The sequence below is a fragment of the Lampetra planeri genome, chromosome 6 (genome assembly GCF_965212315.1).
Source record: "Lampetra planeri chromosome 6, kcLamPlan1.2.h2, whole genome shotgun sequence".
Lineage (NCBI taxonomy): Eukaryota > Metazoa > Chordata > Hyperoartia > Petromyzontiformes > Petromyzontidae > Lampetra > Lampetra planeri.
The window spans coordinates 9321368-9347634 of record NC_136112.1 but is presented as its reverse complement, the minus strand read 5'-3'; the positions used below and the strand labels follow the sequence as shown (position 1 = coordinate 9347634).

The 26267-nt window shown below is 45.1% G+C and overlaps 1 protein-coding gene across 4 annotated transcripts in view; it reads left to right on the top strand.

Annotated features, from left to right (window-relative positions):
• Positions 1–26267, top strand: part of LOC144719508 (uncharacterized) — a 50716-nt gene that overhangs the window by 15351 nt on the left and 9098 nt on the right. Inside the window, exons 1-11 of one of the 4 annotated variants that reach the window (XM_078595500.1) lie at positions 880–1672; positions 13200–14295; positions 15806–16113; positions 16231–16328; positions 17273–17362; positions 17676–17821; positions 18538–18694; positions 21645–21783; positions 23376–23434; positions 23773–23919; positions 24683–24775. In XM_078595500.1, coding sequence (XP_078451626.1) covers positions 1321–1672; positions 13200–14295; positions 15806–16113; positions 16231–16328; positions 17273–17362; positions 17676–17821; positions 18538–18694; positions 21645–21783; positions 23376–23434; positions 23773–23919; positions 24683–24775 — 2685 coding nt within the window. In that variant the 5' untranslated portion in view covers positions 880–1320. Of the gene's footprint in view, positions 1–879; positions 1673–13199; positions 14296–15805; positions 16329–17272; positions 17363–17675; positions 17822–18537; positions 18695–21644; positions 21784–23375; positions 23435–23772; positions 23920–24682; positions 24776–26267 lie in introns of those variants that run through there. The other 3 variants (XM_078595498.1, XM_078595499.1, XM_078595501.1) reach the window with 3 other exon arrangements.

The following is a 26267-nucleotide window of genomic DNA, read 5'->3' as shown; positions in this document are numbered from 1 at the left end:
AACTCCAGATGGCGTAGACGGCCACTGGAATCCATCCGCCTTGATTAAAACGGAGGTTGATGTCGTCGGCAGGTTGACTTCATGCGGGAGGTGGCCGGGTTGTTCAGCAGAGGCGGGAGCACTGCGCTGACACTGATTAGAACCTCGGTTTACCTGCAGCCGTCTGTGATTAAACCGGGTTTTCCAGTGCAGTGAGTTGATGGTTTCAGTTCAGTCACCCATGACTACAACTCCAAAAAAAAAAATCTGCACGTTAACATTTATTTACTACTTAATTGGGCTAAATTCCAGCTCTGGTAATCCAAATGATCGTTTTGACCGCAATGTGAAGAGCTTTTCCTGTCCCTAGCAGCGTGGGTGGTAGAGTGCTGATCCATGCTCCTTACTGCGTGGACCCGAAAGCACTTTGAATTATTTCAGAAGTACTGTACTGTAGCTCTGTAATATCTGCTTCCGTGAGCCGTTCTCTGACACGTTGGCTCTTTTGCACTGCCGTGTGAGAAGTGGATCCTTAATCGCAAATAAGAACGTTGGAGTGAACCGTGTTCGTAACAGCGCACGTAGCGAACAAAAAAAAAAACCCCGCGCTAAATAACCACGCAATGCAAGAAACGGGAGCAAAACCAAATTAGAAATCAACCCAACAATGGCGTGAGTGAGTGGCCTCGAGGTGATTCAGGGCCACGGTCGTGTTAACAAGACAGCCGTGACCTCACCTGGTTTGACGGTCAAGGTGACAGAGAGGGCCCTTTGATGTTGCTGCTGTTGTTGTACACGTACCTGTCCCCTTGCGTTAGGTGGGGTGGGAGGTAGCCACGGTCGACTGCACCTCCCTACCCTCCCACTCTACCCACGCCTCCCGTACCACCTCCCCCCCTCCACTCCACTCCAACATCCACACACCGCAGTCGCCACGGTAACTTGGGGGACATTTGCGAGTGCGTCGCACGGGGGAGACGGCGGTGGGTACAAAGGTTACAATTCCTGAAAACGTTGGCGCGATCGACAGCCCTCGATTGAGTGATGGATTCGAGTGGCGTGGGGGGGGGTGGTTGCGGGTGGGTGGTATCAGTGATGGCGAGCTGACGTGGAAAGCCATCTGACGGCGAGATAACGAAACGGACATCGAGTTTTCACGGCTCCAAATCAGCTGTTGCTGCTGCTGTTCCTGGCCGTACGCGCTCGTCCGTGGGTGGCTGGCAGGGGAAGACCTCGGCAGAGGCGGGGAGCCCACGGGGTGGTCGCGTTGGCCACGAGGAATTGAGAAAGAGAGGGCCCTCTACCCCCCCCCCCCGTGGGGTGACCGCCTCCGGTCGCGAAATGTTCGCGGTCAAGGCGGTGGTGTCGCAAAGCCACGGCTCTCTGGGAGGAGAGGGGCAGCAGCAGCAGCAGGCGGTCGTGCGGGTGTACGTGAACTCTGAATGTCGGGGTGTTGGCAACGGGGATGGACACGTCAAAGAGCAGCGGGGACCAGAGATGTGGTTCTGTTTGGTCGGCACGGGATCATCGCCTGCGGGGTCTGCGTCGGAATCGTGGTCACCCACCACCACCACCCCTACGGCAGAGAGGTGGAGCAGGCAGCAGGGAGAGGGGAAGGTGGATTCTGTTGTTAAGCTGCTTGTGCTGAGCGTACCACCATCATCACCATCACCACCACCATCATCATCATCAGGTCAGTGAGTGAGCGCGGACGCCTGTTACTGAAAGTGAAGCGAATAGCTGAGTGGGCATGAGCTGGTAAGATTAATAAAAAGGTAGTTTATCTTCTTGGTTCTTTCGGTAAAGTCAAGTAGAAGGGAAGCAATAAAATAATAAAAATAAAACATAATAAAATAATTCTCACGACGTTTCGGCCACAACGCAAGCAGCCGTCCTCAGGTGAAGAGACAGGTCTGTCGAGAAGACAGCTGTTTTATTATTTCCCTTCTACGTGACTTTACCGAAAGAACCAAGAAGATTAATCCCTGCAGTCACGAAAGCTTTAAATCGAAAGGTAGTTTATTTTGTATATTTTAAGTGGTTTATTTACCTGCCCTATACATTGCACTCCCGTTGTGTTTTTGTATTGTTTGTTGTAACGTACTGACCTGTCCCGACTGGACATGTGTGCAAAAGAGCTTTACATATAATCGGATTCCTCCAGTATAAGTAAATATTCTCATTGTGTTTCTGGTTCAGTGGATTGCGACGTTTAGTCACCCACACCACTTTCACGTTCGGCGAAGTTTTGCTGTAAAAATGCACGAAAAAATGCCCCCCCCTCCTCTTGAAAATTGTATTCACTCCATAATAAGCCACGGAAAGTAATGATACACGTCAATACGCGCGGCTTGTTTACCATACGTGGGAGTGTTGTTGTTGTGTATTGTTGTTGTTGTGTTGTTGGTGATGTTGCCTTGCGCAGCTGCCTGAATTCGCATCCGTCCGGTTGGACTTTAACTTCTGTTCGAGATGCGTGGGGAATGGTTGATGTGTGAGAGTTGGTTGTTTGAAAAATTGCTTGTGGTGTATTTTTTGGTTTCATGACATTCGGGTAGAGTTTTTTTTAATATTGCGATGCTTTGCGAACTTTTGTTGTCCTGGAAATACATCGAACACATTATTGTTATTATGACGGTGACGATGTGATATTATTGTATCAGTGCTTAATAACAGTACATGTGGCATATCTCGGTGGGTGTGTTATCAACAGGATGTCTGTCAACGTGACCCTCGTGCACGGAGGTTATAACCTTCGTGTGATTCGTATGTTTACAAGCTGGTACAGACCACACCAAGCCCAGAGATGTTTCTGCGTGATAACAGCCGAGTCGCAATGGGAAAATAACAAAGATACTTATTTTTAGAGCCTTTTATTTCCTTTACATTTCTCAAAAATGCATTATTATTTTTAGACCCCACGCAAAAAAAAACATTTTTTGTTAGTGCTCTCACAGAAGAGTGTCTGTGACAATATAATTTCTCGTTAGTATGTACTTTATGCTAAACTTCTTTCGCACCGTACGTAGCCAATCGTGCTAATCGGAGCTGCGGGGGGGGGGCAGCAAACTCAACACAAAAAGCATGAATTCTGTTTCAGGTCACACCGCATGATGTCCGAAATAGTACCGCAGTAACAGCACCCATATCTATCTGCGTAACGTGAGATGACGGTGGTGACCACTGGCAGGCCACGATACATTTGATTAAATTAAAGAAAGTCCACTTAAGTACGGATCATCATGTTTCCATGTAAAGCCCCAGGGGTGTACAGTTGTGTACACGATAGCAGCGAGACGGGATTAATGTGAAGCACAGTGGTTTTGGACCACCAGCATTAGGATTGAATGTCACAGTTGTGAGCACAAGACCAGAACTGACATGGGCAAAACGTGGACCTCATGGCGGGACAACGGGGTCCCAGGTAAACGGAAGTCAAAATCGTAATTTTGTTTCTGTTGTCATGTCATCCAAGCACAGCAGCGAGGACGAATGCGCAGAAGAAACAAAACTTTGATCAGCGCATCGTGTAGAGCTCGTCGAGAGGAATAGATTGCCGCATCGTTCGCCTTCAAAGACATACAATGACGTCGCAAAGCAGTTTGTACGAGAGCCGGGGGCTGATGGGGACCCCGGGTCCCGCCACAAGGTTTACATTATAAATTGTCCTCAAGCTGGCCTCAAAGTCACCGCTTGACATTGTTGATCAATTAAAATCAGTCTCGTTAGCAGCAGTCATGGCTAATAGAGAGCTGGATCCTGCGATGTCGTAAGCCTCCTCGACCTGCGCTAGAAGATTCCATCGATCCATCTGCCCAGTGGCCCTGCACTTGGGTGGATTCTCTCTCCTGGTTGTCCCTCTGCTAGTATTTAAGTTTTTACGCAAATATGTGTCTCTGCATTCATATACAAAGCTCATAATGTAGTTATTTGAACATGTTGCGTGTGTTGTCAGAAACAATTGAATAGACACATTCTTGTTAAGGTATGAATGTTTTGTTTGACTGCAGCTGTTTTATCCACATTTACATTTTTATTTTCGCAAATTATATTATTTGTATCGTACTTGCTTCTTCCGTATCTCACGTAACATTTGTGTGCAAATATATAAAGGTGCTGGATGTATGTGACGAAGCGATCCGTTTGTACAGCCTCTGATCACCGTACAAGTATCGTGGCTGTGAAACCTCCTGGAGACAGCACTACCATAGCCTGAACGGACCCGTGCAATGTACAGACCGCAAATGTTGTTGTGGCTAGGTGAGCGAACATACATCGAGACTCCCAAGTTTTATTTCGAAACAGGTACATAGGCATGATACCAGCTTCAAAAAACAGAAATGCCAAGCCCACGTACCGTGAAAGCTGCAAGAAGATGAGAATTACAAATGAGCATCTCAGATGTCTAGGCGATATCCATGGAAACGATAGCACTCTAATAAAAGAATAATAAGAGGCTCAGTGAGGTCTAGATTAGAGTCGACACAGCAATGTGATCATGCATTGGCAGTGGTGTATAATCACACACAACAAAAACTCAACAAATGAATGAGTAAACAGTACCCTCCAGAGGAAAAACAATATATTATGGATGGCTTTTAGGACCACTGCCCAAAATAAAATACAATTCTATAATAGGTGATGTTTTGCGCATAGATATTTTTTTCCTCTTTAAGGACAGTGCCTCTTGATGAACGTGTTGAGTTTTTGTAGATTAGATTCAGCCTGAAATGAGAACAAACATTTTTGTTCGAAGTCACCCCCGTTGGTGAGATAAGCGTTTTGTTTTACAAACAATAGTCAGCGTGCTGACCCCAGCTCCAGTGTTGTGTTGTGCCCTTTACAGGATCACATGATCGAGTCAGCAAGTGCACGGCTAACGTTTGCGCATTACAAGCAGGGCTAAATGTTAACTTTACAGAATGTTGTTGCTTTTGTGATACTGTAAGGGTAATAGTGATAATTACCGTACTCTGAACACACACTATTTCAACAATAACAGCTCGTACATTTCCAAACAGCAATAATGACAATTACTGCAGCAATTAATGTTTTTTTTAAAAAGTCAATAACATTATTTTATTACGGTATTATGTAAATACGATATGTCACATTTATCGTTATTTTGAATACATATTTCCATAATAGCACATTCTGAAATACAGACCAATGTAAATAATTGACTCTTGCGAGTATGTCCACGACCGAGATTGAGGGATGAAATCAGCTGGTGTTCAGGTGCTAGATGGATTGTTACATGCAAGACTGAGCGGTGGTGGTGGTGGTGGTTTAATGAGGCTTTCATTCAGCAGTGGATAGATCGTAGCTCTACCAACTAATCCTGACGTGGCCATAACCAGTGATATACTTCCGTGATAGATTAAACAGTAGTGACAGGAATTTCGATTTAAAGCTTTCGTGACTGCAGGGATTCATCTTCTTGGTTCTTTCGGTAAAGTCACGTAGAAGGGAAATAATAAAATGCTAAAAATAAAACAATACAATAATATTATAATAAAATAACAAAATAATGTTATAATATATTTAAATGATATAATACTATAATATAATATTATTTTATTTTGATTTAAAGCTTTCGTGACTGCAGGGATTCATCTTCTTGGTTCTTTCGGTAAAGTCACGTAGAAGGGAAATAATAAAATAATAAAAAATACAACAATACAATAATAAAATAAAATGATAAAATAACAAAATAATGTTATAATATATTTAAATGATATAATACTATAATATAATAATATAATATTATTTTATTTCGATTTAAAGCTTTCGTGACTGCAGGGATTCATCTTCTTGGTTCTTTCGGTAAAGTCTTTACCGAAAGAACAGGAATTAGAGTGTGGAGCCAAGCGGGACATTTCATGCGCACGTATTCATTTCACCGACTTAGCCAATGAGGTTATACAGTATCTATTGGGGAATGCCTTCCACAAATCGCCTACAGCCAAATGATCTTGCATATGCTCGATCTCGTCAGATCTGGAGCCAGGCGGGGTTAATCCTGGAAAGCACTTGGATCGGCTACCACCATGACTTGCCAGGTGTTGCAGGAGATGATAGCGTTGAGTGTCACCAGATCGTATACGTGTGGTGGGTTTCTTTCGCTTAATTCTAGATTTGAAGCTTTCGTGACTGCAAGGATTCATACTCTTAGGTTGTTCTCTTTTAGCCCCGTTCCCGAGGACCATCATCCTGGCTGCCACATTCAGACAAGCCCCTCCCCCCCTCAACTCGAGGATCACCTCCACCTTCTTGGCTCCACCCACACCACCACCCCCATCCTACACCTCGTCCTCCCTCCACCATCCGTTGCACCCGTCTTGGATCACCTTCACCCACCTGGCTTCACCCACACCCCAATACCTTCCCACCCTGCACCCGTCCTCCTTGGCTCCCTCCCCCCTCCTCTTACCCTATATAATAATGTCCCGTCACAAATACCTCTCACTACAGACATTTTGCTGTGCCTTTTTACACCTGACGAAGGAAGCTTGTGTTGCCTCCGAAACGTCGTGATTTATTATTTTAGTTCTATTATTATTTATTTTATTGTATTTTTATTTCGCTTCTTCAGTTTCTTCCCACATGCCACTCATTAAAGGTATTGGCCAACGCGTGCACGTATGTATGTTGAACTTCTTTCGCACCGTACGTAGCCAACCGTGCTAATGCCAATGCTGGGCCCTAGTGAGGTTTTCCTAGGTAAATACTTGGCATTACGGTATTATTAAATTCTCCAGTGCCCAAAACAGGTCCCATAGCTTGCTGTGGTGTAAACACAAGGCTGTTATGTGTTTCAAACTTTAACGATTTGCATGTGTTTGGCACGGGTGTGGGAGGGGGGGAAAAGGAGGCATAATTTAACACATAAGTGTATTTTAAAACGATAACAAATATGAAAGAATGTGGTTTTCGGTGGTTTCCCAAATACAGTAATACTGTGCTGTACTGCACTTTCAATTCTTACAACTGTGTTGTGACGTTTGGCTTATAAAGAAATGCTTTATGTTTTGCTGTGCCCGAGAGAAGTCAACTTAAATAATGGCACACGGGGACTTGTGCTGATATGCGTGTGGGACATGACGATGTCAACTTGAGCATGTGGGTTAGGAGTTATTGGATGTGCAGTGACATGTGTCTGGGATGTGTGATACCACATGATTTAGTCAAGCAGCAATATACGATACTATACATTCTGTGAGCATTGATATATAATTAAGGGTGACATTGGCACGTAACATTTTAAATTGATTGAGAACGTAAATACAACTTCATCAGTGGGATGCGCATCACGGGGACATGTTAGTTGAGAGTATGTGTACATATATAATGCGAAATGTATTTACTCTTTACGACAAGAGACAGGTCTAATGGGAGCAGAGCGAGTGTATGTCGCCTGGACTTGAACAGGGGTAGGGGAGTCGAGATCGCGGATGGCTCGGAAGAGGGAGTTCCAAACTACGAGGGAATTGAGGAGGAAGAGTGACCTCCCATAGAGTGAAGGTCGATTGGACGTTTCAAAAGAAAGCATTGCTTGCTTTTGTGGATAGCAACTGAAGGGATGTAGAGCAATATGTAGCCAACCGTGCTAATATGAGGTGCGGGAGAATGACAACAAACTAAACACAAGCAGCAGTTCTAAAGAAATTAGGTTTCATATTCTTGGTTCTTTCGGTAAAGTCACGTAGAAGGGAAATAATAAAATAATATAAATATAAAACAATACAAATTCTCACGACGTTTCGACTGCAACACAAGCAATCATCATCAGGTGTGAAATCCACAGCAAGAAAATATTTTTTTCTTGTTTTACATTTTTCTTATTTTATTATTTCCCTTCTACGTGACTTTACTGAAAGAACCAAGAATATGAATCCCTGCAGTCACGAAAGCTTTAAATCAAAATTAGGTTTCAGTCTAGTTTTAAAGTGCATCTCTCCAGTGGTTTCCTAAAATCGGAAGGAAGAGCGTTCCAGACGGCCACAGAAGCACATCTGAGCATGCCCGATGCTTGTAAAGGCAAGCCCATGGAGGATCCTTAAGATGGTGAGGGCAGTTAAATTGTGAGTGAGTTTTGCTATGGTCTCATTTATGAGTAGTCTAGCCCAAGTATTTTGGACCATCTGAAGTTTGGAGCTGAGTGATGTGGGTAGACCATAGAGGTGAGAGTTGCAGTTGTCAAGTATAAATAGGATGAGCGTATCAGCAGCAGCTGGGGCAAGGAAGTGCTAGATGCAGAAGGTGTATTGTCGATGAGGGAAGAAGGTCATGCATAGTTGAGAGATGTGGGTATTGAACGAGAGCTTGGCAGCATTTGACAATCCAAGGTTCTACACATTCTCAGCCAGTGTAATCTCCCGAGTTTAGGAGGTGCACAATCAAAGTTGAGTCTTTACTGAAGTGGACTTTTTGTTGATAGCAAAGACTTCAATTTATGCAATGTTTAGGGACAGAAATTTAGGATTCATCCAGGGTGAGAGTGCATTGAGGGCTTTATCCATGGCTGAGCTCCGAAAAATGTAGTTCCAGGGGAGGGAAGGAGCGGAGGTAGGGGGGGGGGGCACGTTGAGTGGGGGTATGGTGGTTTCGGGGTTAAGGGGGGCCCAGGAAATTTTCCATGATACATTTAGCGATGGTGACCGAATAAGTGGTGTCAAGGGTGGATTTTGCAGCAGTCCGACACCAAAATGCCATAGGTAGGCTTTCGCAACCAATATGATTAATAATTAGTTTATTTTGGGTTAAATCGTATATTATTGCATGATACCTACATGATCTAATCTTTGTATATGATCTCACCACAAAGAAACGTATCATGAAGCACCAAAATCATTATTTCATAGACCTTTTCACAATATGCTGAGTTTGATGCTCAATGTGTGGTTCAATGTTTTGTTATTTTGTCTACTTGTGAAGAGTAGCTGTGCTTTAGGTTAGCGTGATCACTTATCACATGCTATTCAAAGCATGGAAAAATACCTTCTTGGAACAACTTCAAGAGACGAGGGAGACCCAAGCAATACAATAATTCAGGCAACATGTTTTTATGGTGACAATTGAATACTGTAAAAAACACCGGTGGTTTGGTGCAAGCCAAGGGAGGGTAAAAACATATGACTAGGCAGTGATCGTGCTAGGGATAGGGAAACCAAGCAAAAGATTTGGTTCCCAACCAGCTCAGGAGGCCTCTGATGAATGAAAACTATCGGCGTGCATCACATATCAGCTACTTTTGGGACTGGAGTTGTCAGCAAGGTGCAATTGGTGAGGTCCTGGTTGTTGTTGTTGGGAATAAAACGTGTAAACTCCCTTGCAGTTTGTGCGATGTCTCTGCGAACATTTGGTGGCAGAATGTTCATCGGGAATACGGAGACAGGGAATCGGTGGTCAGTTTCAGAGTTTTGATGCGCATTGTCTGATTTCATTGCACATCTAGCAGTTGTGTGTATGCGTTCGCGGACCAGGCTTGGATCACAGTACTCTGCCACTGAGTAGATCGGTGATAGTGCAGCAGTTCGCAGAACAATTTCTAAATAAGGGAAATTCTTGTTTCGCTAATTTCACAGATCTTTTAGATTTGAAACTTTCGTGACTGCAGTAATCTGAAGGTAAAGCTTCTGTCCAAGATAACCCCTTAGATTTATTGGAGTAGCGTTATAGGACACTCGGCTCCCACACAATGTCACAGAGATGGTGTGTAAATGTAACCACTTGCAATGCAGTGTTTTTTATTTAAACTTTCAAATGTGGTTTGGGCAATCCAATGTTCGTGTGTGCGTTCAATAAACGGGTTTTTCCAGCTTGCCGTGTTCTATCGAGTGGAGGGAAATCATCCCGTCACTTGGAGGCCCAAAACAGATTAGCTCGTTTGTCATACTCACTGGCAAGTTTCGGTTTGGAATCTCTTAGCAAATGATACATATAAATGTTTTGATTAAATAGCTGGAAACTGGAAGTTGTTATGAACAGATCAAGTTGGTTTTGTAAAAATAAAATAGGTGAGATCGTTGGAATGTAGCTTATCTTTATAACCCAAACTGTTGGCCCGCAAGAAAATGAGCACAGCCAACACACTTACTTCCTGCACACAGTGTGCACCAGGAAGCAAACTGCATTGTTCAGAAATCCACGTTTATTTTGTGCACTTGTTTTCACGATTGTTTCGCAGTGCCACATCACTTGTGATTTTGAGTACACCCAGCAATGGGTTGACAAAGGGCTGTAAGAAAAGACATTCAGCGTTGTTAATTAAATAGGAATACTCAATTATGACCACATTTATTTCACCAGATTGGCACCCACGGAGACAACACGTGGCGTTACAGTGCATTACATAGCTACAGAGAGGGAGACGGACAAAAATACACGCGTGTCAAGAAACACATGAAAATTTTAGACATTGTGTAGGATGTGCAGATAAGTAACTGTGCTTGGGCAGGACCTATTGCGATAAGGGAAGATAGCAGATGGTCTAGACCAGGGGTCGGCAACCTGCGGCTCCGGAGCCGCATGCGGCTCTTTTGAACCTTGACCGCGGCTCCGGGGCGGATGCTAGCGAGGGGAGGAGGCGCACTGTGACACCTGCTCTGGCGTTGCCGCTGCTGACAGGTCGCCGCTCCGCTCCACACTGCCCGCCCGGTGACAGGCAATAACGTTGCCGTTGCTTTGTCACATGTTTGGAAGAAGTAAAAACCTTCCTGGGCAGCAAAGAGCTCACCTTTGCTGAGCTGGAACAGCCAGAGTGGCTGGAAAAATTACATTTTATGGTAGACATGACAGCACATCTAAACACGCTAAATACAACCCTTCAGGGGAAAGGAGGCACAGCCCTGCACATGCTGGAGGAGGTTTTGGCATTCGAGCGCAAGTTGACAGTGTTTGTCAAAGATTTACAGAGGTACACTGTCTCACTTTCCCTCTTTGAGAGAGTTCAAACAAAGTCATGATACGATAAATTTGGAATATTTCAAGTCTGCAATCACCACAATGCAAAGTTCGTTTGGGAAACGATTCTGTGAGTTCAGAGAGGAAAAAACGACATTATCCTTCCCTGTCACTTCCCTGGCGATCGATCCATCCCTATTGAATATGACTGCATTTGCAGGTGTAAGTCAACCTGATCTTGAGATGGAACTGGCCGATATAGCCGACAAAGATATATGGGTGTCCAAGTTCAAATGCTTGACCGCTACTCTTGAGGATGTTGCCCGTCAGAAGGCCATTCTGGCTCAGAATCATAAATGGAGTGATATTGAAAACCTTCCCAAACAGGACAAACTTGTATTCGAAACATGGAATGCCATCCCCAACACTTATATAAACATGAAAAAGTATGCATTTGGAGTCCTGTCGATCTTCGGCTCCACATATGTATGTGAGCAGGTCTTCTCCAACATGAACTATATTAAAAACAAACATCGATCACGCCTCACAGATGACAGCTTGCAAGCCTGTGTGAAAATGAAGGTGACGTCTTACAGCCCTGATGTGCAGACACTGTGCACTGAGGTTCAGGAGCAAAAATCCCATTAACCAGGTAATTTAGCTATTAATTTGCAAAAATATATTTTACATTGTTAAGTGAAAAAGTCCTTTTTTTATTCAGATTGACAGCTGACTGCACGATCCTGTATATAGCAATAAGGTAAGAAACAATATATGCAGTGTTATATTTGTTTTAATAGTTGCAATGGTTTTGCGGCTCCCAGTTTATTTTTTCCTTCGGAAACGGGTCCAAGTGGCTCTTTATGTCTTAAAGGTTGCAGACCCCTGGTCTAGACTGTATGCATGTATGTTGAACTTCTTTTGCACCGTACGTAGTCAACCGTGCTAATTGGAGACTGACGACGGAATGTCAGCCAAAAGAGGGAACGCCGGCACCCAAGAGAATGAGCACCACGGGAAGAGACCAGTTCATATTTATGAGCGAGGTGAATTGGGGGGGAACGGCATTGGCATGGGGAGGCGTTCATCCAGCAGTAGATAGGCAATGTTGATAACAATGATGGTTTATGGTGATGAGAAGACGTTAAATGAGTAATTTTAAAGTAAAATCTTGATTGGTTTCATATTTTCCCATGTCTATGCTTTTTTATTTACAAGAATACTCATGAAATCACCTGGTCGCTATGTTTTTTGAGTTAGCGTTATCACTTAAGTTATCACTTATCACATTTATTGTTAAGCCCTTACAGTGCTATGTTTACATCTCTCACTGTGCTGCCCCTGGTAACGATAATTTGCATGTATCACCATGTCCTTGCTCTCTCATGCCACATTTACCATCTGTTCTGGTCTTCCCAGGATCATCCTGTGTTTTTTCGTAGTTGTCCTGGGAAATGTGTTGGTCTTGCTGGGATATAAAGTTCCAGTTTTTGTCAATTTTGCTATAATACACCACAAAAGATAATGCATTCAAACATAGTCCTCACCTTTTCTGGCATTGTGAGATATTATTCTGGCCACCTGACCTTCCACCACCAAGACAGGTGGTAACCATGCCATCTACGGTATATCAACCCACACTGACCAGCGTGGTGAAGTACGGTTAAATAACCCCTTTTGACCTGCATTGCTTATGGAGACTGTCAGTTAGCAGTTGATTGACAAAAGTCTTGTCCAACTACAATGTGTAATTTGTAAACTAACATGAATCGTTCGCACATGGGTGAGTACAGATCTTTCAGCATTGCAATAAAACTGCTGAGTAGCACATGGAGGTTACGTGTGAGTTTAAGTACACTTGTGTGTGTGTTTCCAAGTTGTGTTTAACTTCTGCCCATGCTATTCTGTATTTTCATGTGTGTACACACATGCACACACGTGTGTTTCCATTTTATTAATGTCTGCGTTGCGTTTGGGCGTATGATAGAGGGATCGGTAGTTTTTCCCGCATTGCTGTATGAGCCCAGCCACCTGAGTTCAATTTCTGGCCATGGCTCACATCACTGGCACTTTCTGAAATTTTCCTGGGCCTCCCTGAGGTCGATTCAGTCTTAAATAGCGACCTGATACACTGTGCAACCATCAGCAAGGGTGAAACAACTGCAACTGGCCAAATCCACCACCTCATACGCTGTGCTAGCCGTAATAGATGTTCACTAACAGCACTTGCCCCAAAAGTCTGTTGTCTCTGTTGTTGTTATATGTGTTTTACCTACTGCCTTGCCTGTCTGTTCTGCTGTTCCTTCCATCCCCAGACCATCACCAGCAGCACAGCCCCGTTCGGCTGGAGGCCAGGTCCGGCAAAAGCTTCACTGCAGTGGACACCCACTCACCGGCGTTCACAAGAGAGCACAGCACCCCTGCAAAAATCTCGCAGTTGTCCCCCGGACTTAGTTCTGACAAGAAAATCGATGACAGTCTTGAGACCATCACCCCTGGAGACATGCGGCTTAGCTCCGAGGCCCCTCTCACACACAAAGGGCCAACGTCGTCTGCTCGCCCGCTCAGGTCCAGCTATGCCACGACCGCTCCGTCAGCTACTGCCAATGACACCTCCACGTGGAAGCATCCCGACGACAGGACAGCTCACACGGGGCGCGACTTCGTGACGATAGGAGGTGCCACTCCGGTGGGCAGTCGCGCTTTAAACGGCTATGGAGCACCGCCGGGGCGAGGATCAAGTGTGAACACATCGGCTGTGACTAAGGGCCACAGGGAAAGTTTGGCCACGAGCGCCGTGGACAAGGGACACAAATGGAATCGACAAGCTCATTCGCCGAGATCGGAATCTCCAATGGCCGGTGTCACGGCACTTACTGGGCAAAGCAAATCCAACGGCGCTATCCCAAACATCGCCGGACCACAGCAAACACAACCGAGGTCTGTGAAATTGAAATATGCCGACGACAAGCACGTGGATATGCTTCATGCAGAGCCTCCTAGCTTGGTTGGCTGCAACTCTGGCCTGAAGTCGGGCAAATGCTTAGTGACATCGAAAAGCTTGGATGACCGCAGTTGCAGCACAGCGGGTTTAGCTCGAAGTCTCAACAAAATGGGCAGCGCCAATGCTGGTGATGCCTGCACAGTGGACAGCATTCATAGGCTAGCTCCTGAGGGCACTAAAGGATTAAGGAGTAAACCACCAGCTGCAATTGGATCATCATCCTCATCGGCGTCAGCAGCAGCAGCAACAGCAGCTTCAAAAGGGCCGGAGAGCACAACAGTGGTGAAGGGACGTGGGTCGGTGATTTATGCAGGGCGCCTATCGCAGCAAAGCCTCACGAAGAGGGTCAATGTGAGGGCACTCGTGGGCAAGATCGAAGAGGACCTCAAGCGCCACTCTACTTCTGAGTGAGTGCGGCGTGGCACAGTTTTCTCTCTGTTAGGCCCGGGCAGCCTCTCAATGGGTCTGACAACTCCCCCCGGTTACAGTCACTGAGGAGCTGCACTGAAAATGTTTTTTAAAAAACCTCGCATGCTGAGAACAATCACTGCATTATAGTAGTTGGAACACCATGTTGTGAACCCAACCACTAAGAATTTCCACCTGTGCTGGTTTTTCCAGTATTGTCCTCTCTTTAATGTAGATGTCCTGGGAAATGTGTACGTTTTCCCAGGATATTAAAAGTCCCAGTTATTGTCATTGGCGTAATGCAACACTCAAAGCAATGCGTTTACACGTAGCGCTCCCCTCTTCCGGTATTGTGAGATGTTCTTCTTTCCATTGTATCTCCCAATTTTTTGAGCCACAGAGCTGGAAACCTCACCAGTGACTGATTTTAATTCCAGGCCATGTCTAGCGCCGGTGGCGAGTGATATCTAAACCAGTCCCTGGCACCCACCACCTTCACCAACCAGCACTGACCAGAGTGGTGAAGTACGGTCAGACAACCTCCCGTGACTGGCATAAAATGCGGAAGCCATCGTCCCACAGTGAATTGACAAAAGGTTGTAAAATGAAAACATAACATAGAACATACGCAACATATACAAATGCACAGAGAATCATAACGGGTTAAATTTTTTTGCCTGTTTTGAGAGTTTGTGTCTGTTGCTGATGAGCAACTAAACATCTCCTGTTGATACCTGATAGCTCTGTATGTCCGAACTGCACTGTAGCTGTGGTGATACGTTGACCCGGGTCACCCCTTGCAATACAGACGACAAGCCTTATTAGTTTATCGTCTGATGAAATCAAAGGGAATTAACTAATTAATAAATACTGTGTGCAGAGTGATAGGACAACCTTCAAAAGGCCACCTGTGTATGGATGAAATACAGCCGTAATCACTCAACTCTGCCAAAGCAGGGGCTTACTGTTCCTTGGTCTTAGGCAACATGTTATATAAGCATGAAATGTAATTACCAACTATTTTTTTAAGCATGAAACTTAACAAAGAACCGTTTAAAACTTAATCCCAACCACCACTTACTGTACCGTGAGTAGAATGTGTGCCAAACACGAATCGGTGAACACAAATACTGTATCGCAGACAAAGCACCACTAAAGGGGAACGCAACAATTTAAAATTTGGGAATTGTAAACCATGGAAGGAAATAACAACCATGTATGAATGCGACCCAAGGTTGATTCCAGACCATGGCTATCATCAGCAGTGAGTGATATCTGAATTGATCCTGAGGCCCTCACTACAGCGTTCAGTGGTGCATTGAGGCCTCTTCATCCAACAGTGGATTGACAAATGGCTGTAAATTATTGTCCTTTCAATTTTACTGCCTTCAATCAATCCAAACTTTGGGTGCTTCTGAAAGTATGGCTGCTATTTAGGTGCTTTAACGCATGCACGAAACAATGCACCTGTGGAAAAAAACTTGCTTGTGTTTGGTCCGTGTCTTTCAGGGTCGTTGAAATTCACTCTCTCGACCAGCGCAAGGATCAGCGTAGGCTCTTAGGCCAAGAAAGCACCCACGTGGCAGGATGCGGCACTTCAGTGCCGCACAAAGACAATAGGGCCTGTTTACCGGCATCAGGTGCCAGAGGCTTGGAAAACAAACGGCAAGCCAAGGGCTTTGCGAAGACTTTGCATGACTTTGAGCCAGCAACACAGCACGGGGAACCTCCTGTGGAGGAGTCTGCGGCAGTTGTCCAGAACTATCAAGAGCTGAACAGCGAGCCATTGGACTGGCCTATCTCACCTATGAGTTCAGGTGAGGACCTGGTGGACAGTCCTCTGCTAAGGCCTGTGTATCCAGAGGAAAATGTGGTGGTCAACGATGCAACCGCAGTTGGCAACCTGGGGAGCTCTCAGCTGATGTCACCCTCAGATCAGGAAGAGAGGGAGGATGGAGAGGACTGCTTGGGGTCAGAGGGAGAGAGAAACAGCGCCACTGCACATGACCACGAAACCAAAGATACAGAAAAGGTGACCGGTTACACAAACAAACACTCCATTATTATTTCTACACTGGCACTTACTGCTGGCTACAAACACACACAATAATAATTTACAATCTATGTTCATTCCATTGTTAAATAAGAGCTCATACCTTTTCATCATGCTCATACGTCACCACACTGGTCATTGCAGGTTGGTGAAGGGGGGCAGCTTAGGACCATTAATTCTAGATTTGAAGCTTTCGTGACTGCCACCACACTGGTCATTGCAGGTTGGTGAAGGGGGGCAGCTTAGGACCATTAATTCTAGATTTGAAGCTTTCGTGACTGCAAGGATTCATACTCTTAGTTCTTTCGGTAAAGTCACGTAGGTAAAAAATGAAATTAAAATGAATAAAAATAAAACAATAAAAATTACGACGTTTCGGAGGCAACACAAGCTTCCGTGACTTTACCGAAAGAACTAAGAGTATGAAGCTTAGGACCAGTTCAAATATCACTCGCCACTGACATTCACTCTGGCCAGCAATTTAACTCGGTTCGCCAGGCTCATAGTGCAGCATGATAATCGCTGTACCACCCCTCCAACCCAGACACAGTGTACCTATTTACATCCAATTCTTGACTATTCTCATATTGACTTCTAGAAACCATCTTCATATTTTTGATTTAATGAAGAAGTTTTTTTTAGTTCCAGCCAACAATTTTCAAGTTTCATTTATTAGGTATAGCCCTGTGAGCCATTCGGCTCTTGAATCGGGTGCAACCGCAACAAACAAAAAAACAAAAACATGAACAAGAAAACATCTTAAAGTGACTATGTGCAAACAGAAAATCCAAGAAATGACAGCAAAATATTGCAGAAAAAGCACCGTATACCAACACTGTGTTGCTCCCAAAACAAGGAAGTGCTTCTTTCTACAGTGTTAGTACCGTGTTCTCTCCCTTGTATTCCTGCCGCTGTCATTCCAGACGAGCTCGGAGCAGAAGCTTTTCTTCATCGCCACTGAGCTCCTGAACACCGAGCGAAACTACGTGCAACGCCTGCAGCTTCTGGACAAGGTGCAGCATGTGTGAGATCAGTACGGTCGCCACCCATCCTTGGTTGTATAAGGATTGTCCTCTTTTGCGGGCAACTTGCGCGTCCTGGCTTATCGTGTGTGGCGTAACAATGCGCCACATAAGACAATGCATTTAAGTGGTAGTTCTCACCTCTTGTGAGATGTTTTTTTCCCATGGTATGTCCTACTTTTTTGTACCTTAGATGTGATGCCTTTACACTCCACCATTTGTCTTTATTGGATATCTTAGCAGAAGACCCGGGAAAATCATTTGTAGTGGCTTTTGTTTTCTCTGGGTGTGATCATCCGAATAGGCGTTCTACGTTCGCCTGTTGGAGGAGGCCAACCGAGGCTCGTTTCCGGTCGAGACCATCAACCACATCTTCTCGAACATCTCCTCCATCCACCTGTTTCATGAGCAGTTCTTGCTGCCGCAGCTTGAAAGCCGCATGGAGGCATGGTGAGCGCAAAGTGTGCGTGCCGCACCCTCGAGGGCTTGCCCCCTTCTTGGTGGGCACTGGGCGGTGGGACACCCCGCGCGGCGATTCGTCTGTGGCGAGTTTGTTTCAGTCGGTAAAGAGCAAAGGACTCTGGACTTGCATCAAATTCAAAATAAATAAAAAAGAATTTGAGTCGAATCGCGTTAGTAAAATGTGTGTTGTGAACCCTCCTGCACCCGATACGGCCAGTTAATAAAGTTGCCACGGAGTCAAACGTAGCAATGTATCGCTGCTTCAGCACTCCGGTGTGTTTTTGGAGAGCGATCTCGCAACGTTTAGCGATTGAGTTACCGACGTTTCGCTTATAGTTACAACCAGCATCGTCGTGCAGTTGCCACGATTGTGGTAACTTTATTCATTGGCTATATCGTGTGGAGGAGGATTTTGCAATGTATTGGTGCATTGCTCATCATTGTACTATTCCTACTTGTCATCCTATTAACAATATGATGGCTCTGGCTATATTGGTGAAATAGTGACATGTGGTTACATTATTTCAGTGGCTAAGAATGGTTGGCATGAGCCCTGGTGCAAGGAGTAAAAGTGGGGCTCCTCCGTCCATAGCCCAGCCTGTAGATTCCAATTCAGTCGCACCGCCTCTGCGCTCAACACCCACAGAGCCGCATTACCATAAAGTGCACGGTCTGATTTGTTGTTTGGCCACGTGGCATCGCAGGGAAGAGACGCCCAGGATAGGAGACATCCTGCAGAAGTTGGCGCCTTTCCTCATGATGTACGGCGAGTACGTCAGGTGCTTCGACCGCGCCATGGAGCTCGTAGACACCTGGTCGCAGCGCTCGCCGCAATTCAAGAAAATCATCGCCGAAGTGCAGGTGGGCGCACCGCGGGCACCACGTTCCCATCGCACGATGCTCACGAGCTGCTCGATGGAGGCCGGTTTGCGCTTGGGGACGGTAGCCGATGAATGTGAGCCACGCTCGGAAGGCCAAACGCAGTCTTGCTTGTTTGTGTTGCATTGCCGAGTTTAGTTGCAATCGCGGTAGATCATTTGTAAACCACTGATGGTTAAAAAGTAACGCATTCGTCAATAACACTGCCTTAAAAAAGAAAACATACCTTTATTAGGTGACTTTTTGGGCAATGGTCCTTCTTCACGTGCTATGAAGAAGGGCCAATGCCTGAGACTTTGCCTATTATATATTTACTACTATAATGAGCCAAGAATGTCTGTTTGTCCCGCGCGTTATGTCACTCCACGTCGGCCAGTCCCCCTCATTAATAATCATGAACAGGTGATGTCCTCCACATGTTGCACCCCCCCCTCATTAATAATCATGAGCAGGTGACGTCACTCCACATCAAACAGCCCCCCTCATTAATAATCATGAAGAGGTGACGTCTTCCAAATGGACCGCCGCCATTAATAATAATTAGTGGGTGACGTCACTCCACATGGGGGGAGGCCCGAGGCGCCTCCTCCCCCCTCCTCGGCGTCAACTCACAACCCTCACTACAAAGGCAGAACCCTCACGTCACGCGATCTCCGTAACGCTGTTGAGACATCAAAGTAAAAAGGACGTCATGATGAACAAGGGATTATAACCTTTAAATGAAATAGGTCTGTGTCACCGCGCCCTTACAAATTGCACACGAATTGATGCAATGAATATCACGTCGTGGTCTGCTTTTCGCTTGCAAGTTTCAGATTTACTGAAATACACCCGTCCTTGGACGGGCAAAAGGCCAGTTTATATATATTTACCCCTTTTAAGGCAGTGTAATGAACAAATATGTTGTTTTTTGTCGTTGATTGTGCTTGTGCATCACTGACAATCCAGCTGCATCACCAAAATAATGTGTAAATCAATAAGGGGCTATTGTGTAAATCTTGACTTAAAGCTTTCGTGACTGCAGGAATTAATATTCTTTGGGTCTTTCGGTAAAGTCACGTAGATAGGTTCAAAGAAAATAACAAAAAACGACGACGTTTCGATCGCAAAACACAAGCGGTCGTCATCAGGCAAAGCAGTTAGCCTCTGAAGGCAACATGTTTGTAAAGGTAATGGAATTGGCGTGGCCCAAGTTGTATCAGTGTGGCGTTGTCATTGTTGCTGCATTGGCAGTGGTGCACTGCCTATGACCCTGGTTGCCGCTGATACAACTTGGGCCACGCCCATCCCAAAACCTTTACAAACATGTTGCCTTCAGAGGCTAACTCCTTTGCCTGATGACGACCGCTTGTGTTTTGCGATCGAAACGTCGTGGCTTTTGGTTATTTTCTTTGAACCTATCTACGTGATTTTACCGAAAGCCTCATAGAATGTGGGATATTGTTGTGTGTTATAAATGATGGCGATAAAATTACTTTGACGATATGGGACAGATTGAAACGGTCGGGCTTTGCTCCCTCTTTCAATTATCCTGCATCCACTTCAAAATAAATTGCTGTAATCGTATTGAAACACGAGTGGCCAAACAAGAAGAGTTGGTCAGGATCTAAACACGTCGGCAACATCACAAAAAGGTTTCCCTGCGATGCATTATTCTTAGACATGTACAAATGTTACCTCCTCCAGCTATTGTCATCATTTGGGAATTGTCATCATTTGGGAATGCAATTATATTCAACGATCAATTCGTGTTCATCTCATTTGTTACTGTTTTCTTGGTATTGCTTCTAAGTTTGTTCTTCTCATGTGTGCAAGTTTGCTCCACTCCATTTGCCTAAATGAAACGTTACCATATGATTAGCACCTCCAATTAGCACAGTTGACTACGGGACGGTGCGAAAGAAGTTCAACAGATATACTGACATTTCCCTTTTGAAGCCATTAGCCATTGCACTGCTGAATGAAGGCCTGCTCACGTCATATCGGCCATGGGGACTCTCTGACCATATTTCACCACGCTGCTTAGTATTTATTTTTGAAGGGAGGGACCCACGAGTGGTTCAGTTATCGCGCACGACTGATGTTGGCCATAGCTGGGAATTATAATCAGGTATCTTAGGCCATAGTGCAGTGCCTTAACAACTGCGTCACGGCTCCACCCAGTGCACATATTGTTGACATAAGTCATGAGTATTGGATTGACAGACAATTCAATGCCTAATTATGAGCGTTATGACCGATGAATCGACATGTCTTCTTGGTTCTTTCGGTAAAGTCAAGTAAAAGAGAAATAATAAAAATAAAACATAATAAAATACAATTCTCACGACGTTTCGGCCACAACGCAAGCAGCCGTCCTCTTCACCTGAGGACGGCTGCTTGCGTTGTGGCCGAAACGTCGTGAGAATTGTATTTTATTATGTTTAATTTTTATTATTTTATTATTTCTCTTCTACTTGACTTTACCGAAAGAACCAAGAAGATGAATCCCTGCAGTCACGAAAGATTTAAATCGGAATCGACATGTGGTTACATGTGCTCATCCCGCTGTACACACGCGTGCATGCCTGTGTGGGGAGCTGGGGGCGCAGCGGTTCGCGCACTACGCTATTAAGCCGGCGACCCGAGTTCAAATCCCGCTCACAGCCAACATTGTTGATGATTATTTGAACCGGTCCAGGGCCTCCCCTAGATCGACTCAGCCTTAAATAAGTACCTGGTGCAGTGTGTAAACATCAGCACTGGGGAGATAAATGCCTCCGCACGTGGTGTCGGCCACCCCTACCCAAGTATCCCTTGCCGCCCTTCATAGGTGCTCGCAAACAACACTTACCCCAACAATCTGCTAAAGGCTGCACGGGGGATCTTTGTCTGTGTGTGCCGTGTGCTGCTGCTGCTGCTTCTTTTGTACCCCACCTGCATGCGCGTTTAGATGCAGAAAGAGAGTGGCTGCCTGAGTCTGCAGCACCACATGCTGGAGCCCGTGCAGAGGATCCCACGATACGAGCTGCTACTCAAGGACTACCTGCGCAGGCTGCCACTCGACTCGCCCGACCGCGGGGATGCCCAGAGTACGAGCCCCCCCCCCCTCTCCTCACTCGACTTAGCCCCCATCAGCGGGCGGTAGAGTGGCGGCACAGTGGTGACACTTGTGCCTCCACAGCAAGCAGTGCCTGGGTTGGATTCCCGACCCGGTTGCCTTTCTGTGTCTATGTTCTCCCCTTGTTCTGCATGGGGTTCCTCCGGGCGCTCTGGTTTCTTCCCTTAGTTACGTTTTTATTTAACTGGTATTGTCCAGAAATTCCAACGTGAAAAATTACCTGCAAATGACTCAATTGGGATTACACGCAGCAACATTGTCCCCGACTGTAAAACACACTTGGTAGGACCCTCCTGCAAAATAGTCTTGAGACTGAGTGAGGTTTTCCTGAGTAAACAAGTGGAATAGGGTCACGTTCATGAAGCGCTCTAAGCATGATGAGCGCCATGGGTTCGTGAAAAAACAGTATAGTTAACTCTCGGTTACATGTGCATGAATTGACCATGCACTTGAAAAAACTAATATTTTTCTGATTGTGCTGGTTTAATAATTAGCTGCTCCTTACTCAGTCACTCAGCATGCATCTCACCACCGACGTGGATAAGTATATTCATTACTTTAAGAGGCAATAAAAACCGACCCAATTTACTTCTTCACCCTACATAGGTAAATGGTAATTGTGTGGCAATTGGAATTTAATGTAGGTGTATACAGAAGAAAAGAATGCACGTTGCACAAATACATATCTAAAAATAAATGTACCTTGTATTCACCTATAAAAGCCTCACTAAATATCAAGACTCTTTTTCACGAGGGTCTTGCTTGGGGATGTTTGCATAATAGAATATGGCACGTGGTAGCAAACCAGAGTAGTTAGGATATAAACCCACACATAAAAGAGAGTAACACTCAAATCTCTGCACAATTACACTGAGGGCATGATTGTTGTACTACCATCTGGCCATCTTGCAGCCCAAGCCTACAACACCTGGAATTCCCATGCAGAAACCAACCCAAATATTGAACAGGCTCAAAAAAGTAATGTTTAGTGGTTGTGGAATACGCGACTGTAATTGGGATAGAGGCCTTCTGGAGGGATTTGCGAATTGCCAGATCTAATGATGCAGCTCATGCTTAATATTCTACATCTGCAGATTATAATTTCAGACTATGTTCATGCGGTGGCTGTACCTGTGATGTCCAGTGCATACCATTCTACACTAACCTGCTGGTTTACCTGCTGAACACTATGAGCACCTTGTGATGGCGCCGCGATGGTGAATGAACTCACCTGGTACCCAGCAAGTCGTGGGTTCGATCCCGACCCTGACACCTTTATATTTGCAGTTTGCACGTTCTCCCCGTGGTCGCGTGTATTTTTCTCCAGGTCCTCCGGTTTTCCCCGCCACATTTAGAAACGTGCCTTTAGAGTATTTGGTTGCTCTAAATCTGCACATGATAAGCCACTTCGAGCTGTATCATGTGTGGCCAGGTCACTTGTGAAAAAGAGCTATGTAGCTTAGTGGGCCTTACCTGGAAAAATAAAAATAGCAGCTATAGATGCTATTTTTGCATGTAGACATTGTGTAAATACAAATTGTAATTTGTGCTTTGTCTTCCCAGAGTCCCTCGACATCATCTCGACTGCAGCCAATCACTCAAACGCTGCCATCCGCAAGATGGTAGGTGGTGTGCAGCTCACATTCTTAAGCCATAAAAGTAATTCTCTGACAGAAGGTTTGCTCTGATACAGAAGTGATGCTCTGATAGTCTATTAAGAATTTCACTGTGGGGTGACCAGGGGGTTTATGGGTCAGAGTGATGAGCCAGCATCACGAAAATCTTGCGTTCGAATCGGAATTTTTCAGCCACTTGTGATTACACTCGGTTCTCGAGTGTAGCGAGTTTTATGGTAACCAAGCCTGGTCACCAATGAATCGATAAAAAAAACATCATGAAATTTGGTTTTGTACTTAATTTTGGCTAAATTCCCACCATGACAAAGACCGTTTTGTTCCAGGAAAAAGTGAAGATACTGCTGGACATCTACGAGAAGCTGGATGGAGAGGTGGACATCGTTAACCCCAGCAATGAGCTGCTTAAAGAGGGCCCCATTCTCAAGCTGTCTGCCCGCAACGGAGCCCAGCAAGAGAGATATCTGTTCTTGGTAAGGTGCCCCTGCTAAGTAACAGCATCATCATTGAATGAAAAAAAATCACGCATCACTCGTCATTACATCTCCAATTGTAAATGGTTAGGAAGCTTTCTTAGCATATCTGTCTATATTGAGGTATTTTCAACGAAAAAACAAACCTTAATCTTAAGCCGATGCTTCAAAGTCACTTGTGAAATCGTTGCTCAGCGTGCATGTAATGGACCAAAACTAATGTGATGCCTACAACCCTAAACCTCGTAAATAATCGTGCGTGGCTGTGATATGGGTTAAATCCCAGGATATCAGCAGTGCCACTATCAGAGAATGTGTGTGCGTTTCCCCAGCACTCAATATTCGGGGAACGATTAATATTCATTTACACCCGTTCACTGCTCCAATCCCCGAGTGACCCAGCCAGCTCTTAAGTATGTCAGCTCGTATGTTAATTCACATGTCTAATAATATGCGTTTGAGTTGTATATGTGGTATGTAATGGGTTCACGGGACCTCTGCAGCTGCTAATGGTCCCTATATTGACTGCAGTGGAATAAATAAAGGTTAATTGATTTGGGACCCTGAATTGCAACAATTCATTTAATTGCAAGGGGGGAGAGGGGTGAATTGTTACACAACATAGCAGGAAATTGCATCGTCTGTAAATGTATGTCTCGTGATCGATCTGATGTTACGTTACTGAGATTCCCAATACACGGCTCAATCCGTCTGCACCCTGCTGATGCTGCAGCTCATCCTGATGGTGCTGTCTGTTTTGCAGTTCAATAGCATGCTGCTGTACTGCGCGCCCAAGATCAGGCTGATGGGACAGAAATTCAGCGTCCGCTCCAGGATTGATGTCATGGGCATGAAGGTAGGTGTTCAGTTTAATCCTTTGCTCCTTGGCACACAAACATACACCCAACCACACGAACCAAACCCAGGCCTTCCATTTGAAGACCAGATGTGCTGTCACTACACAATGGTGGCACTTACTGGCTCAAGCCTCCAAGGTTCCAATGATCATAGAAATGGGTTTGGCGGCCCAGGAACAATCGACTTGTGTTCCAGGATTAACAGCACGGTGTGGGTCGATGTCCCAACACTTCATCACACTAACTCTTCCTGCCCCATTGCACTCTGGCCCCGCCACATTCCTCTCCCTACCCTCCAGCAAGAGGACAGTGATTTTTTTAAATGCTTGGTTTGGGATAATTGAAGCCAAAATGTGTTATTTTTTAGTAGTTTTCATGAGGCTTTTTAAAATAAAAAAAACCTGACCCTGAAGTTGAACTATGTGAAGGTGTTGACCCTGTGATGTCATCACTGGTTTAGAAAGCAGCCCAGCCCAGGTAATAGCATGCGGCTACACCATTAAAGAAACCTGCCGGGCCCCCTTGGTGTGGGGTCAGCCCAGCAAGGTTGCCATGCGAACTGGGGCTCTGCCTGCGAGCTCGATTTGCAAATCGCTATGATCTTGGAAACACAGCATTGGTCACAAGTGAAACACTATGAGGCTAAGTTGATTGGACACTATTTGTCATACCGTTCGCATGGATCACAGCGACCTGGAAGAAACTGACGAGTGACAAATTAACCCCTGCACAAGATCGTATGTATGTATGTTAAACTTCTTTCGCACCGTACATAGCCGACCGTGCTAATTGGGGGTGCGGGGGAAGGACAACAAACTAAACATAAAACGAATTTCTTTAGAACCGCGTTTTATATCTCGGTTTAAAAGCGCATGACTCCAGCGGATTCCTAATATCAAAAGGAAGAGCACTCCAGACGGCCGCAGAAAGTTCGCAATGCAGTGACCATCTTTGTTTGATGGCCAGCCAAAAGCCGTTGCGAGGATGACCGCAGCTCCGCTTGATGTTTTATCTTTCTTGATGAGATCAGGAAGGTATTGTGGTTCATTTATGGCAAGCACTATATGTTTAATGAGTGGGATCGTACATGCGTGGTGCATTCATACACTCAGTCTGCACTCCACGTAATAAATAGAACACGTCATGGGACCTCCTTTACCAGTACCAAAATATACTAATAGGGTTTTTCCCCTTTTTTCTGGCAACAAAACTGACACCTTTTGCAAGGAATCATGCTTACATTAACCACAATACTTGCAGTCAAATGCAAACAAAAAACAATACTCTGATAATTTATGCATTGTCTTTGAAACTGATTGGTCCACACCAGAGACAGCTTTCTTTGGAGCCTAGTCTCAGATGACGCCTTTTGGCATCATCTGGTCGAACACCATATGAGACTAGGCTCCAAAGAAAGCTGTCTCTGGTGTGGACCAATCAGTTTCAAAGACAATGCATAAATTATCAGAGTATTGTTTTTTGTTTGCATTT